The sequence below is a fragment of the Manis javanica genome, chromosome 2, assembly GCF_040802235.1.
Source record: "Manis javanica isolate MJ-LG chromosome 2, MJ_LKY, whole genome shotgun sequence".
In the NCBI taxonomy this organism is placed as follows: domain Eukaryota; kingdom Metazoa; phylum Chordata; class Mammalia; order Pholidota; family Manidae; genus Manis; species Manis javanica.
The window spans coordinates 106830613-106849624 of NC_133157.1; the positions used below are offsets into that span (position 1 = coordinate 106830613).

Consider the following 19012-nt stretch of genomic DNA (forward strand, 5'->3'; position numbering starts at 1 on the left):
GAAAGGGGAAACCTCCTACACTGCTGATGGGAATGTAAATTAGTCCAACCATTGTGGAAAGCAGTATGGAGGTCCCTCAAAAAACTAAAAATAGAAATACCATTTGACCCAGGAATTCCACTCCTAGGAATTTACCCTAAGAAAACAGGATCACAGATTGAAAAAGACATATGCACTCCTATGTTTATTATAGCACAATACAATAGCCAAGAAATGGAAGCAAACTAAGTGTCCATCAGTAGATGAATGGATAAAGAAGATGTGATACATATACACAATGGAATATTATTCAGCCATAAGAAGAAAATAGATCCTACTATTTGCAACAACATGGATGGAGCTACAGGGTATTATGCTCAGTGAAATATGCCAGGTGGAGAAAGACAAATACCAAATGATTTCACTCATCTGTGGAGCAGAAGCACAAAGCAAAAACTGAAGGAACAAAACAGCAGCAGACTCACAGAACTCAAATATGGACTAACAGTTACCAAAGGGAAAGGGACTGAGGAGGGTGGGTGGGAAGGGAGAGATAAGGGGATTAAGGGGCATTATGATTAGCACACATAATATAGGAGGGGCACAGGGAAGGCAATATAGCACAGAGAAGATAAATAGTGACTCCATAGCATCTTACTGTGCTGGTGGACAGGGCTATAATGGGATAATGTGGTGGGGACTTGTTAATAGGGGGGAAGGTAGTAACCACAATGTTGCTCATGTGAAACCTGAGCATAAGATTGTATTATCAATTACACCTTAATAAAAAAAAAAGTATTCAGGACAGCTAGATTAATCAGCAGGACTGACTTTCTGGGAAGGAGATTTTATCACATGGGCATAAAACACACATACCCACATAAACCCTTACAGCTAAACATTCAGGCGCCTCAAATGCCAACCAGAAAGTTCCATTCTGCCTTGCTTTGTTACTCAGACTCACAAGAACTATTCTGTTTCATCCAAGGAGCCTCAAAAGAGGTCACAACTGCCGGAACAGTAGCCCCTTGGAGACTGCGGAGTGTTTTCCACTTTCTTCTTTGAAATAAATTGGGAAGGGAGTGAGCGGCAGGGGGAGTACTGGAGTTCCGTCTTTCGTCAACACTCACCTTTGAGCAGCAGCACTGCCTTGACTCTAAGCTCTATTCTATTCTAACACTTTGCACTGGGAAGGTCGCATCAAACTCATGTTACTTTCCTGTTTTTTCCTTTCTTATGGATTCTTCTAAAATGTCTCCAATTGCTTAACAAGGTTTAATGTGATTTGGAGGCAGGCAGCAAACAGCAGCAGTGGCTAATGCACCAGTGGCTGAATACACAGTCCCTGGGCCCACGTCTAAGGGCCCTGGAGCCAGCTTGCTCTTGGGTCTCACCTTCCTGCTTCAGCTGCTGTTCCACCCCTGGATCCCACCACAGGTACCTTCCTGCTCCACCCTCTCTGGCACCACAACCACCCCACACCACTTTCCACACAAAGCCACTGAACAATCAACCTGGTCAACCAAGCCTCTTCCCAGTAAGGCTCAGTTCTTGGGAGCTGCCAACTCCCACAGCTGAGGGACAAGCGACAACTTTCCCATTCTGGTCATTCGTGGAGAATGTGATCTTTCAGCTGAGGAGAACACCTAGGCAGGGGCAGAAACAAACAAGGGGGCACAGGCAAAGCACATTCAGTACCAACTCCACAGCAGTGGAGTCAGAGACCAAAGTCCCAATTCCTCATCACCCCCAGGAGCAGATCATTCAAGCCATCAACACAGAAATACACTTCTATTTCTTGTCTGGAATGCACTTTGCTGCTAACATTTAAGTAGGGGTGTGTCTGGCTGTTTGCTATTCTGGGAATCCATGTCAAACAAATAATGAAGTTACAGTGAAGACAAGGCTTCCAGTTTCCCCTTTCCTGCCCCTCCCAGCCCCTGCAGCTCATTCAGAAGGGGAAAGAGCAAAACAGGAGCTTCCAGCAGAGAGCAATCACCTTCAAAATCCCCTGGAGCAGAATGGGGAGGGAGAAAGCAAAAGAAGAGAGAGATTCTCCCAGAGTTTCAAAGGGCGTCCTGGCTGTGATGTAGATGTAGATGTGCTGGAAGCAAAAGTAGAAAGTGGGGCTGGAGCAGGTGCCAAGCAAGCAGAGGATGATGGGGCTGCACATTGTCCAGCCGGCAGAAGACATCGGGGGCTGCTGAGGCTGGCCTCTTGGCCACAGCTCAGGTTGCTTTGGCTGGGACAGCTGACCTGCAGCTGCCTGCTTTCTACCTGGGAGCCAGCTTTTTAAATGGTGCTGAGATGCTTTCTTGTGGGAACACCATGCGGAATTGCTGCTTTATCTGGCTGCATAGCCTACCTGGACCTGTGGTGGCCGCAGCAAGATTTTGTCTATCTGTGTATTCAAACCATAACATCCTCCTGCTGTACACACAGGAAGACTGCCTTTTCCAGTCCCCTTTATCTAGATGGGGACTTGTGCTGATTCTGGTCTATGCAGCGGGCAGAACTGATGTGGGTGAACTTCAGTCCTGGCCCTTGGGCCTGCTGAATGATTTTGCATGCTCTTTCTTCTTCCACTTTGGCCAGGTGAGTGCAAAAGCTGCAGGAGAAGCCTTGGGAAATGGTGTCATGACTAGACAGAAGTCTGTGTCCCAGAGTTGGCCTGGAGGTGGGCTGCCAGGAGATCCACAGACAGGAAGATCTACATTCCACTGTGTTCAAAAAACTACCCTTGCTTATGCTAACCCACAGAGATTATGGGTTGTTGTGACAATCTGCCCATCTGACTGATACAGATCACACATTCTGTTGGGGGGCCACAGGCTCCTCAGTTTTCCAGCTCCATTGTTAATATCGTAAAGCTAATCACCATATACAGATGGGCACAGAAATTACAGCGGAAATCAGACCGTGGTATATTCCTCCAAACAAAGCCTTAAAAAATTAAATAAGTGATAAAGGAGGTTTCTGGTACAAATTTTAGATAAAATAGGAACAGCACCTCCCCTGCCCAGAAAAGCATTTTTGTCTCAAGTGTTGGTTGATTGGCTCATTCATTCACTAGAATATATATTTATTAGTGCCTGCTCCATATGCTGAAAGGAGCTAGAGACGTAAGAGAAGTGATGATCAAGAGAGATTAATTCTCTTCCTTCATAGAAGATCCACCTTATAATTAGGGACACAGACAACAAACAAATAACACGAAATACAGGAATACTTCATTTTCTTGATCTCTGCTTTACTGTACTTTGCAGATATTGATTGCATTTTTACAAACTGAAGGTTTGCAACCGTTAAGTCTATCAGTGCCATTTTTCCATTAACATTTTCTCACTTTGTGTCTTGATGTCACATTTTGGTAATTCTTGCAATGTTTCGAAGTTTTTCATTAGTATTATATTTGTTACAGTGATCTGTGATCAGTGATTACCACTGGTTGACAGCTCAGATGATGGTTGGCATTTTTGAGCAATGAAGTATTTTTTAATTAAGGCATGTACATTGTCTTTTTAAACATAATGCTATTGCACACTTAACAGACTACAGTATACTGTAAGCATATCTTTTACATGCACTGGGAAACCAAAAAATTATTTGACTCACTTTATTGCAGTGGACTGGAACCAAATCTGCAATATCTCCAAGGTGTTCCTATTTAAATGTCACAAGATGATAAGTATTCTGAAGGATAAAATAGGATAAGGGGCAGAGGGATAGGGCAATTTTAGAGGAGACTTCAAAGCAAAGACCTGAATCTGGGTTTCCCCAAGCTTGCACTCTGTGGAGGTGGCCAATACTATTATTTTCCAGCTTTTTTGAGATATAATTGACATACAACATTGTGTAAATTTAAGGTGCACAACATGTTGATTTGATTCAGTTTATATTGCAAAATGATTACCACAATAGCAAATACTAACTTTCTTAAAATGCTAGAGCATCAGAAAGTGTGGGAGGCAAGCAGGTGGTCTGACAACATGTCACCTGCATTGGGGTTTCAAAAGCTTAGGGGTCACGGCCAAACCAGACCTCTCAGGGCAGCTGTGAGCAGACAGAGGTACCCTAAGGAATCCCCTGCCCCACCCCAGGACCGCTGTGAGGAGCCCAGGACCTTCAAAGAGTTAGATTCTACTCCAAGCAATAGTTACTGAGTGCCCAGTGTGCACAACACACTTGGCAGTACACTTTGCACTGTTATTTACCTAGCAGCTTGCCTACTCAGCCAGGGAGGCTTCCATTGATTAGAACTATTCTTGAGTCAACCATATGCTCAGTTTGCTAAAACAGTTCTGGGCTGCAACTGTTGTAGCAGTGGAATTATTTATAGTGTCCCCTTTCACTCTCCAGAGTGTCTTGGTTTGGACAGTAAGCTGCTTGATCACCCAAGGGGCCCTTGGTATAGCAGATTGATAAGCTCCAAGCCCTAGAGCGGAAATATTAGCCTTTTGGTCAACAAATATTTATTGAGTGCCTTCCAGGATGCCTGGTGCTATTAAGTGCTGGGAATTTAAGGACAAAGAAGATGTGGTCTTTGCCCTGGAACACCATGTTGTACTTGGTTGAAGCAGATACATAAACAAATACAACAATGGGAATGGCCATGGGTATTAATGGTGATACAAGCATCAGAGGGCTGGCTTCCCTTGTGTGGTCCAATGACAACCAAGGAATTGGAAATGAAGCCATACTCCTTTACAGCATCATTTTCACCTAGAATGCGATGGGATCTTAGGCACTGGACCTGAATTTATTCCCAGTAAAACCTCCCCAGCACCACCACTCCCATCCAAGCTCCCTGACCTCTAATTGCTGGCATGTCCCTGCACACCCCTCTGAGACCTGTCAGCCAGCATGTAGACCCAGTCTTAGCAGATGTCTCCAGGACCTCAGCCCTATTTCCTTAATTCCAGTCATGAATATCGAAACTGCAGTCAGTATCTCCACCCCATGCCTGATGGAAGTCTGAGGCCTAACCATGTTCTGCTCCCCCATCCCAGTGCCAACCACTAATGCCCTATAATCAGAGGCTCTCCAGTGCTTTCCCACTTAAGTAAAGGGCAACTCTGCTCTGCCAGCTGCACAGACCAAAATTTCAGAAATCATCTTTGACTCCTCTTTCCCTCACATATTCCACACCCAACCCCTTAGCAAATTCTTTTGGCTTTACCTTCAGTATACATCTGGAATCTGTCTTATCACCACCTGCTTCTACTACCCCCTGGTCCAAGCTGGTGCCACTTCTTCCCTCGTTTACTTTGGAGGCTTCCTAACAGGCCTCCCTGCCCTTCCCTTACTCCCACATGGGTTATTCCCAGTACAGCTCCCAGTATTTCCCTTTTATAAGAAATATCAGACCTGTCAGCAGCCCTCCACATACCCTGAAATAAAAGCCCACTCCTTGCCATCGTATCTTGGGCCCTCTGTGATCTGGCCTGGGACTACCACCTCTTAACCTCTTTCCCTCCCATCCTTCTCCTAGGGGTGTGCTGTTGCCTCCCTCGCTTCTTTCAGATGCTTGTGCAAATATCACATTGGTGAGGTTCACCCTAATAATCCTATGTACAGTTTCACCCCTTGCAGCCCCTATTCCCTTTTGCAGCCTAATTTTTCCCCACAGCCCTACTGTCACCTAACATAGTTGCTAGATAAAATAGATGTCCAGCTAAATGTGAATTGCAGATAAACAATGAATACTTTTTTCAGTGTAAGCATATCCCATCCAACATTTGGGATATACTTATGCTAAAAATGATTTATTGTTTATCTGAAATTCACATTTAATTGGGCATCCCATATTTTTATTTGCTAAGTCTGGCAACCCTGTCATCTAATTTGCTGTATGTTTTAGTTGTTCCTTTGTGGTGCTAGGTATTTGTTCACACCACCCCCTTACCTCCACACTTGGCCCTTAGAACATACATTCAACAAAGACAAGTATTTTTAGTCTACTTTGTAAACTACTGGATGGATCACCAGCAGCTAAAAAGCAGTGAGTATTACATAATGGATACTCAATATTCATTGAATGAATGAATAAAGTGATCACATGCCCTCCGTCTGACCATCTTCAGCCTCTGAAGAATCTTTGAATTACAGTGATTGTTTGAAGGTTCTTTCTTAAATTGGCTCCATTCTCATTGCCCCTCTGGATTCTGAGTCATTTATTTCAGCAGAGGCCTAGAGGTTGAATTCCTGCTGCAGAATCCTGTCCTATCAAACAAGAGGGGAAGATAGGGGAGGGAGCCTTATCTCCCGCTGGACCCCACCAACCAGGCACCCTCAAGGGGAGTGCTCTACTTTGGAAGCACAAACATAGACACCTAGACTGAGAACCCGAAGGCTGGACTCGGGGGTTCTCTATGAGTTTACTAAACTTCAGGTTTCCTGTGTTTCACTGGGGGGTTTCTCTCTCTTGAAATGGCATTTTCTTCTGTCTGCTTTGTTTTGCATTTTCCATGTGTATGAGTCATTTGTTACTTCCCTTTCGCCTTTTTTAAACACACACACCTTTTACCCTGTGCATAATCCCTATTCCCACGCGGAAAACTGCAGCCCACAGGCACGACTTTAGTTACTAACTGGCCCCTGGGTGAACCTGGAGTAGTGTGGGTGGGGATGGTTCCGGATTGTGCGGTTTGTGCGCACGCTGCCTATATGATACTATAACACCGGCTCTAGCACCACAACTGTCATACACGGGGGTGCAGAAGTCCATTCTCCACCCAACCCCACTGTGAAGTTTCTTTGGAACAACATAAGCTTCTGGAAATTCCCTACGGAAAAGACAAGTCTATTACAAACACAATTAAAGGGAAACTGCCCAGAGAAAATGTACCAAAATCGCCTCACAATTCTGAACTTTTGAATTAAAACACACAGAAGATTCACTGCGTCCTATCCGTCATCCAGATGTACAAGGGCTCCCCTGCTGTTCTCATCTTAAAATAAAACATCCCCAAACTCTGTGACTTAATTCTAAAACTCTGTTAACACTTGCATGCAACATAAATGTGCCGCATGGAATCCCCCGGCCAATGAATGGGAATGCTGCCGTCCGAGAGCAACAGCGCCTTTCTCCCTGGCAAGAGCAGGGAGTATTAAAAGCTGCTTTTAGCGATATATTTGTCATTGCCTAGAGAGAGAACACATACTGACTGCTTACTGAGCTACAAATGTGACACCCTTTTTTGCTTCGTAAAAATATCCTGCACGAGATAGTCCAACCCGAGAGCTCAAAGGTCTCTACTCAGTTTGGAAAACTTACCACCCCAGGAAATACGTTTTTTCTTTGCCTTGTGCCCTGTCTCCAGTTAGGAGAAGCAGCAAGCGGGGAGGGACACGCGTTACTGGAACTCCATCTTTGAATGAGTCTGTTACTTACCCTGCATCTGTCTGCTGTCTGCTGAGTAAGGAAGGCACGGCTCACATTTCTGGCTTTCATTTTCTTCCATTGTCCCTGCCTACAAGCACAAGCGCCTCTCTGCTCTTTAAACTTCTGAGCGCAGTTCGGAAAGCTCCCAGAAAGCGCCTGGAAGGGGGCCCGGGGGCTGGGAGGAGGGGACGCTGCGAAACCCCACCCCAAACTATGCTCCACTGCGGTGCAAAGTTGCGCTCGCCCGGGAAGACTGCATTCCAGCGCCGGGTTCTCCCCCCTCGCCCCCGTTCCTCCCAAGCCTCAGTCCCCGCGTCCGGCAGGCCGCCCCCCGCCGGCCTGGCCGGAGGAGGGGGGTTGTGCCTGAAGCCGCCCGGCAGCCCTGCCCCGAGCCGGCCCCAGCGCCGCGTGCTCCCGGAGGCCCAACAGGTGACCCAGCCTGCCTGCTTGCACCGCTAGAAACTGCCGGGATCCGCGGCCACCGAAGGAAAACTTTTCTCACTCGCCTACACCTCTGCTGGAAGCCAGTGCTCTGGTCTTTTTAGCATCAGCCACAGAATGAGCTTCCCAAATTGGCTGATGTACGTATCAATAAACAGCCAAGTACTGAACGTCCTCAGATTTAAGTGAAATCCCTTTAAAAAGGAAAAACGATTAGAAAGAGAATATGCTGAATTTGTTCAGTAAACATTTTCTGGCACTAGGTGTTTGGAGCCTGATGCCCATACACACAAACAGGTTGTTTACTTTTCACACCGTCAATTTTAAACTGGACTTGACAAAAGAGCTTGTACTCCTTTGCCTGTGCTTTGACTCCTTCCTCCTCTTTCCCCCTAAACACACACACACACACACACACACACACACACACACACACACCCCTTGATCCCAAATCTAAAAAGCAAACTAGTAAAACCAACCTTCTGAATCTCTCAAGTTAATTACTTTAAAATATCTGAAAGGTAATAAAAATGCTTTTCTTTGGATGGGCAGAGTCACATCCAACATATTCATTCCCCTTTTAAACTATCTACAAATATTTATTTTGTTCTTTACCCAGTCCTTGAAAATTGGCAAATTTCCCAGAAAGTGAATATAGGAGGCACAATGTCCACAAAAAAAGGATGGGAGAATAATCCAGGCAAATTTAAGTTTTGCTGTTTCAGCTATCTAAAAGTGACACAACTTCTAGTGTGTGTAGGAAGTGTGATTTTTTAATCTGTAGGCGCCCCATCATTGAGGGGAAATAAAGGACAATATTTAACCTGTTGACCTTACCTTGACCCAGTTTACAGGCCATTCAGGCAAAGGTCTTAGATTAATTTAGATCAAGAATGCATGCAGAACAATAGCTGGCCTCTCCTCCAGATTCTGACCTTGAGTCACCTGTGTGTTTTGGCAGTGTGGGGGACGTATTTTGGCCAATTAGGACAAAAAACGATGCAGAAGGCCCTCAAGGACAAAGGTTATATATAGACGAAATGGAAAATGGGCCTGTCAGGAAATGAGAAGGGAAGAAGAGACCCCTCAACGAACAGGAGTTTTTTTGAACTTCAAGATGTGGTGAATCTTCCAGAAGGTTAAATCCCTGACTGGCAGCATGATACATAGGCAGTTGGGTTAACAGGGCAGATAATTCAAGGTCTCCATGACTTTGCAACAGAATTACCTGGTAATCTTGCTTTAAGGAGAAACTCATCTCAGACAGTGTCTGTACTGGTGGCTCCAAGGTAAATGCCAAATGAATCTTGTTTTAACCTGAATGTTTTTCCTCAGATACAAAATGCTCATGAAGGAAGGATCTGTATTCAGACCCCCAGGTCCAGATTACCCTGATCCTTGTATAGCTGTTATGCATTTGTCTTTGAATTATTAATGCCAGAAATGTTGGTAGGGAGAGGGAGGGAAAGAGAGGGAGCTGAGACACTCCAAGCCAGAGTCATCCTAACCCAGATGTCCCTAGGCCTTGGGCTCTGACAACAGCCTGACTTACTTTGGTTGCAAAGAGCCTGCTTCCACCAGCTCCTACCGGTCACTTGACACAGTACAGACAAAACCTTCCAGGAGGAAGGCGCCAAAGCACACCTACACTGGCTGTCCCAAACAACTGCAGTCCCCCGCCCTGCCAGCAGGCCTTCCTGTCTCTCTCATCCCTGACAGAAAAAAAAATCCATGTTTGGATGCATATTATGCTTTCCTGGGGCATTTGATACTGTGGGAGAAACTCTTCAAGTCCTTGCAGATCCCCAAAATGGGCAAATTGGGGGCTGCTCTCCCACCAGTGCTGAACTCTGATTAGTTTCCAGGCAGCCCACGGAAGCCCCCTCTGCCCACCATGTGTTCAAGCTGCTCAGACCCTCCCCTCCCGCACAGGCAAAGCCGACAGCAGCCTCAGCGCACAGCCCTCCAAGCAAAACTCTTTGTGGAATGCACAGAAGAAAAGGGCAATACCAGCGACAATAATTAACATAAATCATTAAGGACCATGTAATCTACACATACATTCCAGTAAAACATATTCTCTTGAATAGTTACACTTTTCCAATCATTCTGTATGGGAAAGCTTCTATTGGACTAGTTACTTTTTGTTCCTCCTCCTTGAGAAGAGGAATTGAAAACAACTTGAAAAGGCGCTGTATTAATGCCTTCATTGACTATTCACTCTTGTCAGATTCTCTGAGAAGGGTCTCTGGAAAACAGGAACCAAATTCTGTAATCTACATAAGCTCAGTAACTCAGATCATCAGAAAGAATGCTATGATTGTCACTGCTGTTTCTGTGGAGAGGTTCTTCCTGAAGAAACCTTACTTGAACTACCAGTACACCATGCTTTGTGGTTTAATTTAATTTCTGGGTTTAAGCATTGCTATTACAAACCAACCTGCTTACTGCCATACTTTGAAATTTGCTGTGAATGGCACAGGAAAGCGGGAAGAATTTGAAATGTGATTTTCCTTCAGTCATAAAGAGAGCTACAGTAATGATACCAGGGGGCTAAATTTTCAGCTCCACTTCTGTTTGCCAGGGAAAGTGCAAGACTATTACTTGGTTAAGGCTCCAAATGTTTGCAATTCATGGCTCATTTAAACAGAACGACAAGTGATGAGATAAAAGAGTGCAGGGAGGGTAAATGGTGCTTTTGCATTCGGAGCTAAGTTATTATTGTACTCAGACCTGGGCCATTATTGGTTTTGAGAAGGCAACTTACATGAACATCCACCATGATGGGCATTCACCACAGAAATCAGACTTGCATATGACTTCTCATTAGATCTATTTAATTACAGGGCTGTGGGAAGCAGGTCAACTTCCTTTACGTAAGTTTTCCAAGAGAGAAACCATTGCTAGAATCTAGTGGCATCAGTGGAATTATACAGATACAGTCATGTGGAGATATTGCAAATTCAGTTCCAGATCAGTGAAATAAAGTGAATTTTTTGGTATCCCTGTGTATATAAAAGTTAAGTTTACATTACACTATAGTCGACTAAGTGTGTAATAACATCATGTCTAAAAAACTGTACATGCCTTAATTTAAAATTACTTTATTGCTAAAAAATGGTAACCATCATCTGAGCTTTCAGTGAGTCATAATCTTTTCGCTGGTAGAGGGTCTGGCCTTGATGTTGATGGCTGCTGACCTATCAGGGTGGTGGCTGCTGAAAGCTGTGGGCTGTGGTGACTTCGTAAAGTAAGACAAGGAAGTCTGCTGCATCGGTGGACTCTTCCCCTCATGAATGATTTCTCTGCAATATTCAATGCTGTTTGATAGCATTTTACTCACAGCAGAACTTCTTTCAAAATTCTCTAAAACCTGCCACTACTTTATCAACAAAGTTTATGTAATATTCTAAATCCTTTGTGGTCATTTCAACAATCTTCACAGCAACTTCACCAGGAGTAGATTGGATGTCAAGAAACCACGTTTTGCTCATCCAACTCCTCATCCATAAAGTATTATCAGTAGCTTGCAGCAGTTCAGTCACGTCTTCAGGCTCCATTTCTAATTCCAGTTCTCTTGCTGTTTCCACCACGTCTGCAGTTACTTCCTCCACTCAAGTCTTGAACCTCTCAGAGTCATGCATGAGGACTGGAATCCATTTCTTCTCATTAAAGTTGATATTTTGACCTCCTCCCATGAATCCCAAATATTCTTGATGGCATCTAGAGTTGTGCATCCTTTCTAGAACAGTTTCCATTTACTCTGCCCAGATCTGTCAGAGGAATCACTATCTATGGCAGCTACATCCTAGCAAAATGCATTTTTTTAATAAACTTGAAATTACTCCTTGAATGGATGTTAATAGGCTTGAAATCTTGTTGTTCATCTGCATCAGAGCTGTTAGGTGGCCAGGTGCATTATCAAGAAGCAGTAATATTTTGAAAAGAATCCTTTTTCTAAGCAGATCTCAAAAGTGGGCTTAAAATATTCAGTAAACCATGTTGTAAACAGATGTTCTGTTATCCAGGCTTTAGTATTCCATTTATGGAGCACAGGCAGAGTACATTTAGCATAATTCTTAAAGGGCCTCAGATTTTTCAGAGTGGTAAATGAGCATTGGTTTCAACTTAAAGTCACATTAGCCCCTAAAACAGAGGCAGCCTATCCTTTGAAGCTTTGAAGCCAGGCATTGACTTCTCCTTTCTAGCTATCAAAGTCCTATGTGGCATTTTCTTCCAATAGAGGCTGCTTCATCTGAAAATCTGTTGGTGCAGCCACTTTCATGAATACTCTGAGCTAGACCTTCTGGATAATGTGCTGTGGCTTCTATGTCAGCACTTGCTGCTTCACATTGCACTTTTAGGCTATGGAGGTGGCTTCCTTCCTTAAGCCTCATGAACCAACCTGTGATTTCAAAGTTTTTTTCTGCAACTTCTTCACTTCTCTCAGCCTTCATAGGACTGCAGAGTTAGGACCCTGCTCTGAATTAGGCTTTGGCTTAAGGGAATGTTGTGGCTGGTTTGATCTTTTATCCAGAGCAGTAAAACTTTCTCCATATCAGCAATAGGGCTGTTTGGCTACCATTCGTGGGTTCACTGGAGTAGCAGTTTTAATTTCCTTTAAGAACTTTTCCTTTGCATTCACAGCTTGACTAACTAATGCAAGATGCCCAGCTTTTGGCCCATGTCAGCTTTTGACATGCTTTGCTCACTAAACTTAATCATTTCTAGCTGTGATTTAAAGTGATTGATGTGTGACTCTTTCTTTCACTTGAAGAAGCCATTGTAGGGTTATTCACTGGCCTAATTTCAATATTGTTGTGTCTCAGGGAATAGGGAGGTCTAGGGGAGGGAGAGATATGGGGGAATGACCAGTCCATGGAGCAGTGAGAACACACAAAACATTTATCAATTAAGTCTGCAGTCTTATATGGGTGCAGTTCATGACACCCCAAAACTATTGCAATAGCAACATAAAAGATCACTGACCACAGGTCACCATGACAAATGTAATGATAATAGAAAAATTTGAAATATTGTGAAAATTGCCAAAATGTAACACACAGTGAGCAGATGGTGTTGGAAAAATGACGCCAATAGACCCAACTGATGAAGGGTTGCCACGAATCTTCAATTTGTAAAAAAAGATGCAACATCTGCAAAATGCCATAAAATAAGGCGTTGACTGTGTAACTTACAATTGTTTTTTACTTTAAATCCTATTGAGAAGATAGCTTAAAATGACTTGCCATCAGGACACAAAAGAAATAAATAACCAATGCTTGCTAAAGTCATAAAATGTAATTTTCAAAGACTGTGATAACCAAAGGGAAATACAAAACAAAAATGTTTCAGCCAGAGACCTCATGTTTGATGGTGCATTGTACATTGCCTTTTCTAAGGGAGCACTGCTGTCTGCCACCCTGTAACTCAGAGATGAATGACTTTTGACAACTGGGGAAACATTTGCTTCAATGGATGACCTGGTGAATGAAAAGTAGGATCTCCAATCCTAGTTTGGCAGCAGTGCGTCATCTGGCTAGGGTGCCCTTATACTTAATTATAAACCAGAGCACTTGTGATAGGTAAAGGAGACACTATTAATGATTACAAGGCAAGATGCAGAAACCACAACTGTCCGTGGCAAGCCAACAGAGATGGACACCTATGTGTAACCCAAGATCAGCCCCATGTGCCCCTTAGGTTTCTGAATGCAAAATGAGCATAGTAATGCTGTTTCGGTTTCTTAACACAGACCCAAGAGAAATGTTTAAGTACTAAAATTAAAGGTGCGAATCTCATCAGAGCAGTTTTACAAGCCCCACCAATAATTTTACATGGAAGAACACAAATTTCACAATGTGATATTCTACATGACCCATCCATCAAATCAGCATTTTTTCCCCTATATTTAGGGCAAAGATCTCACAGATGTGACTAGTTAACCACTTATACCTCCAGCATTCTTGACAGAGGATAACTGATCTTCCTGATTCTATGTACAGTCCTTAAAATACCAGCTGCTCCAACGTGAGACCCTGCCAGCTAAAAACTGACCTGGCAAAGAGTCCCCACCAGTCAACTGTCTATTCTGATGTCTTAGAACTTTCCTCCCTGCCCTCATGCAAATTCCTCATGCGATTATAAATATGAACTACACTTAGATCCAATGTGTTAATGCTTTAAGCATATTTGCTTGCTTTTCAAGAGAATCCATTGATGTTCATTTTTATCAGGGTTTCTCCTAACTCTTTTAAGTTGGAAGATGCTGGAAAGCAGAAAGCCTGCCTGCAAAACCCTGGAGCTGGTGCTGCCATGTGTGCAGCACATCGTGGGGAAACCAGCACTCAGCTCTGCTTACTGGTCCCTGATACCAAATCTGGATTCCATGTGGCAGCTTTTAAAGGAAAATCATAACTCGTATATGCTCACCCCTTTTATCCCAGACTGAGCTAAACCATGACATATTCCACAGAGCTCCTGAAGGCCCCGGGGGGAATCCATGAGAATGTGACAGTTTTCACAGATACAAGCACCTTGCCTGCTCCCTTGCTTTACCCAGTGGTGCCATTATGAACCCTTTCAATACAGAGTATTTGGTGAGGCTTCCCTGGAAAGGGACTCCTGGCTTATTTTGTCTCCTGGGGCTTATCCACATGCCCTCACTCAAGGCTGCAGGGAGCAACTGAGGGGAGGGGGTCAAGAACTACAGGTAACCACAGAGCCAGGAAATCGGGAACACATGGCTCCTGGCTCCTTATTGCTTTGTCCATTTTGCAGATGAGCAAACTGAGGCCTGGACAGTTATTGCCAGTCAGGCTCCGACTCTCTCCTGTCTGGGTCAGGCTTCCTTCTGCTACACTTGATAGTATTTAGGATCTTTCATCCTCTGTTCTCACAAGTGCCTTAGGGGACCCCTCCCCTTACTCTAATTTCTTTGGCTGTACTGAAATGCAGAATAAAGTCAAAGTCAGGGCTGGTAAAGGGGAAGGCGCACCCATTCTAAAAACCTTCCCCCCTCAACAGAGCTGTGTCTGGGATCGTTTGGGGGGCATAGCCGTTAGTGCCCCTCTGCTCACTGTGACCGGGTGGTGGTGCGGGTGATGCGTGTGCTGGTTCTGTAATGCTATCGCCCATCCCTGGTGGGAGGGGTTCTGGAGAGGTGAGGCTGCCACAAGCCATCAGAGATAGTAGGGAGGAGGCTGCACATGGTCCGGGAGGGGTAAGAGCCTGAGGGGTGAGGGGGTGCAGGGTGGCCAGAAATGCTGGGGTGGCCGTGCGGAAGCTCTGACAGACAGGCCCTCGAGGTGACCTTGGCACAGCAGAGAGGTCTCTGACGTGCCTCCTGGGTTCCTGACTGGGGAGATTTTCCCTACTGCCTCCTCCACCCCAGCCTTTGCTCTCCTCTGCCCCCACCCCAAGACTCAGAGCTCCTCCCCTTTCCTCCCAAGGCGGGGGAAGCTCATTTGAAATTGGGTTGATTGCCACTATATGCCTCTCTGCCAAATAAACACTGAACTAGACTTTGTTTCCATAACGCATTGAGTGTTTGGTTCTTGCTTTTTTCACATTTCATCAGTTCTTAGCTTTAGAGAGTAAAAGCACAAACTTTGTGAGAGCCACAGACAGAGAATGGTTAGGTCAACGCGGGAGCTTTGTCCTTCTCTGCTAGGCGGCAGGGTGCGCAGTGACCCAGAGCAGGCGCTGAGTGGCCCTGCCACCTGCGCTTGGAGGGCACCGCTGCGGGGCGCTGCGCAGGATGTTCGCGGCGCTGCGGGGACTCCGGGGGCGCCGAGGGCAACCCCAGCACTGCTGCGCCGTGAGCCGCTACTCTCCAGCTTGTCCATCAAGCGGCTGACCCTCGAGTTTTATAGTCAATTCTTGAAAACCAGTCATGTGTTTCAGAACTTAATTTCTGCAGTGATTTCATTTTTCTCTTCCCACCCAGTCCACAAAATTGAAGGGCAGGGTAGAACTTCAGTTCCTTGCAGTCGGAAAAAAACAGTTTTAAGAATAAAGGCCCTGATTTCCGGAGTCAGGTAGGAGGGCGGGCTGCTGAGATCTGAGATCGGGGTGGTGGAAGGAGACCCTGCCATTTACCAACCGCTGTCTGGCTCAGTTCCTCCGCCTTTCAGCCAAGGTGGAGCCCGTGTTCCCCGCAGTGTGCTATCAGAGATTAAAATTCTTCCTTTCCCAGTTGATACTGTTTTGCTTTTGAAACATCCTCTTTTGCAAACTTTAGTCTCTCAGCTGGACAAGGTTTAGTGGGATAAATGGTGTCATTAGAGATTCGGCCAAGGATTACATAGCACTAAATTAGTAGTCTAATTTGTGTGACATGATTGAATAAAGGTATAAGAGTGAAATGATAACTAGTAGTTTCTACCTGCTGCCCCCATACATATTTCCCCCTTTCACCACCTCTGACATTGGGGAGCAATGTGCATTAGAACTCCCTGGACCCTTATCAGTGACAAACTGGTGTGGTAAAGAGGACCGGAGAGGGACTGATACTCTGATATTCTCAGTTTGGCCCTGCTCACAAGAGTCCCTTCTGCAGAAGAAGGCTGGGGAAGCTTCTCTATGCTATCACCCCCAAGACTGACCAAGGCTGGTCATCAGGGACCAGCATGGAGTGGTCATGTGGGGCAGCTCCATGTGCTCTTGGCTAGAGAGGGGCTCAGAGACCCAGTCAGATCTGCCTTCTGCTTCCTTACAGGGTTTGAGTGGTGCATAGAAAAGGGATGCAGGGTAACCAACTGGTCTAGTTTGCCCAGGACTTTGGATGTTCCCAGGATGCAGAAATTTTGGTGCTAAAGCCAGGAAAGTTCTGGAAAACCTGGGTTTGATTGGCCTTCCAGATGCAGGCAGGATGCTACGCAAAAGCTGAGCCCCATAAACAGAAATGTTAGCGTGCCAAAGGAATGAGGCAGGAAAGAGAGAGAGATCAGTTTGATGACAAAAAAAAACAAATTGCTGAAGTTTGAGAAACACTGAAGTTTGAGATGACTCAATAGAGTAATTTTCACTATTTCTTTTTCCCTGAATTCTGCTGTTCCTGAATCCAGTCTACATGAATATACCTTTACAAAGTGCTGTTTTATTCAAGTTCTCAACTTATGCCAAAGCAGCCTCACCCTTACTCTTGGGCTGATCTTGGATGAGCCGTTCTTTAGCCTCTCCTGGCCCTGGGGTTTCTCAGCTGGAAATGAAGGTTAGGCTAAACTCCGCTCAACTACAACTTTCTCTATCAGTTCTCCTACGACAGCTTTTCCCGATGAGCCAGGTTCATATTAACAGTGCAGGACAAACCGCACCAGGACCTCTTCCACCAGCTGCCCCAGCTGTGCTGATGGAAGGCAGAGAGAGTTCTCTCTGCTTCGTTCTGTGCTCTTCCTGCGGTAGGCACACTACCACACCTACAAGGCCAAGGCCTCATTCTTGAGGCCTCCCGGTGGGGCTAAGTGGAACTCACACTGAGCTTTATAATAAGGGGGATGAATCTGTTCTGGCAACTTTGAGCTGCTAATATTTCTGAGAATGTCAGAGTGAAAAAAGCACAGACTCAAGTCCATGCTGAATCTCTGCTCCACTACTCAATGGCTGTGCAGCTTGGACCTATAAAATGGAACAAGTAGTACCTGCCTCATAGGGATGTTAAGAGGGTAAAAGCCACATGGTGCCTGGCAGATGGTCAGTGCCATGTAAGTGTGATAATGAGTAAATAGAATAATGTGGTAGTTCTCTCAGTCTCAGGCATAACAGGATAGACCACCCTTTATCATCCCAATGTGGGTAGTGGTCCATAAGAGATCCAGACAGGAGACGACAGCTGCTGGGTGTAAGGAGTGACACTGCTGGACAGATCAGCAAGGTCCTTTAGTACATATATCAGTTCACTCCTATGCAGTGATAATGTATAGATACTCCTTCTCGGCTTCACAGGGAATTCATTTTGGTACTTTTCATCCATGTCTGTAGTGCTCTGAACAAAAATAAAATGCAGTAACCTCCACAACCTAAATGTAATGGAAATACCAAAAATAAATTTGGATGAGGTATACCCAGTGGCATTACATGTACAACACTGGTTGGGAAAGTTAGACTATGTGTAAACTCAGTGTTGGAAGCATCTGCCAAGGAAGATCTTACTCCCCCAGTTAGAGAGACTGAGGCTCCCTACCGTCACCCCATCAGTGACATTTCATAAATAAATAAATAAGTAGGCCTTTGTAACCAAAGTGTTTCTACTCTACATTGAGGTCCAAATCCAATTAACACAACCCTGGGCACTCCAAGAGAATGAGCCAGAGAATTCTACACAGCTAAAGGCTAGGGGAAGGGACAGGCAGGAAGCCTCTGGAATATCATAAATCTGTTACTCAGTGATAACAGGACCCTTAAAACCCAGTCGTACAGATTCATAAGATGATTACAATGGGATTCGGTCACCTAAGTGCTACCTAGTTTTATGAAGGCAAAAACCCATAAGCAATACAGCACAGAAGTAGGTTTATATGTTTGGGAATCCATCTAACAGGGCCACAAACCAGTTCGGAGCACCTGCCAGACCCCACGGCAGGTGCTGGGAGGGATGATGCAGTGATGGTGGGTGAGGCCGGGCAGGGGACAGCCCCGTGCGGTCAGGGCACAACACAAAGGAACACTGTCCTGTGAGCGCTGGGGACAGACAGCACTGATGTGAACAGACTTGTGCTTTAGATAAATCTGTGTGGAGGATGGATCTGAGAAGCAGGAAAAGGGTCTAAAGTATGTATTATCATGATTTAGGAAAAAAGATGTGAGAACCTGAACTAAGGACATAGAAAAGGTAAGAGGAGTAGGCAGATTCGAAAAATACTTAGGAAGTAAAATTGGTCTGTAGCAGAGACTGTGGCATGGCAGAAGCTGCGAAGATGACGCCATACAGTTGAAGAAACTCAGGTGTCCCTTCTATGCTTCTACCCAGATTTAGTCTGATCAGTACTACCACAGAGACCCAACTATTTCCAAAAAAACTTCATTGCACTGATAGGTTTCTGCTGGTACATTCTTTCAATCTCAGCAAATCAGCATTGCACGTTCTAGAAAAAGGGGGAAAATTCAACATTCTGACAAGACCTTCTTTTTTTCATAAAGTTAGGAATAGCTCTGGGCAGGTTCATGGCATTAATTTTGTATTCAATGTAATCTGATTAGTGTGAGCCA

General features: G+C 44.9%; 1 protein-coding gene across 13 annotated transcripts in view; it reads right to left on the bottom strand.

The window, feature by feature from the left end:
- The window catches only part of KIAA1217 (KIAA1217 ortholog), a 622979-nt gene that overhangs the window by 267226 nt on the left and 336741 nt on the right, over positions 1–19012 (bottom strand). For 4 of the 13 annotated variants that reach the window (XM_073229086.1, XM_073229097.1, XM_073229080.1 and 1 more), the window contains exon 1: positions 7373–7819. The exons of 1 other annotated variant lie outside the window; for it this stretch is intronic. In XM_073229086.1, the coding sequence (XP_073085187.1) occupies positions 7373–7442 (70 nt within the window). In that variant the 5' untranslated portion in view covers positions 7443–7819. Of the gene's footprint in view, positions 1–3594; positions 3620–7255; positions 7281–7372; positions 7826–19012 lie in introns of those variants that run through there. 8 more of the 13 variants (XM_073229079.1, XM_073229087.1, XM_073229077.1 and 5 more) reach the window with 8 other exon arrangements.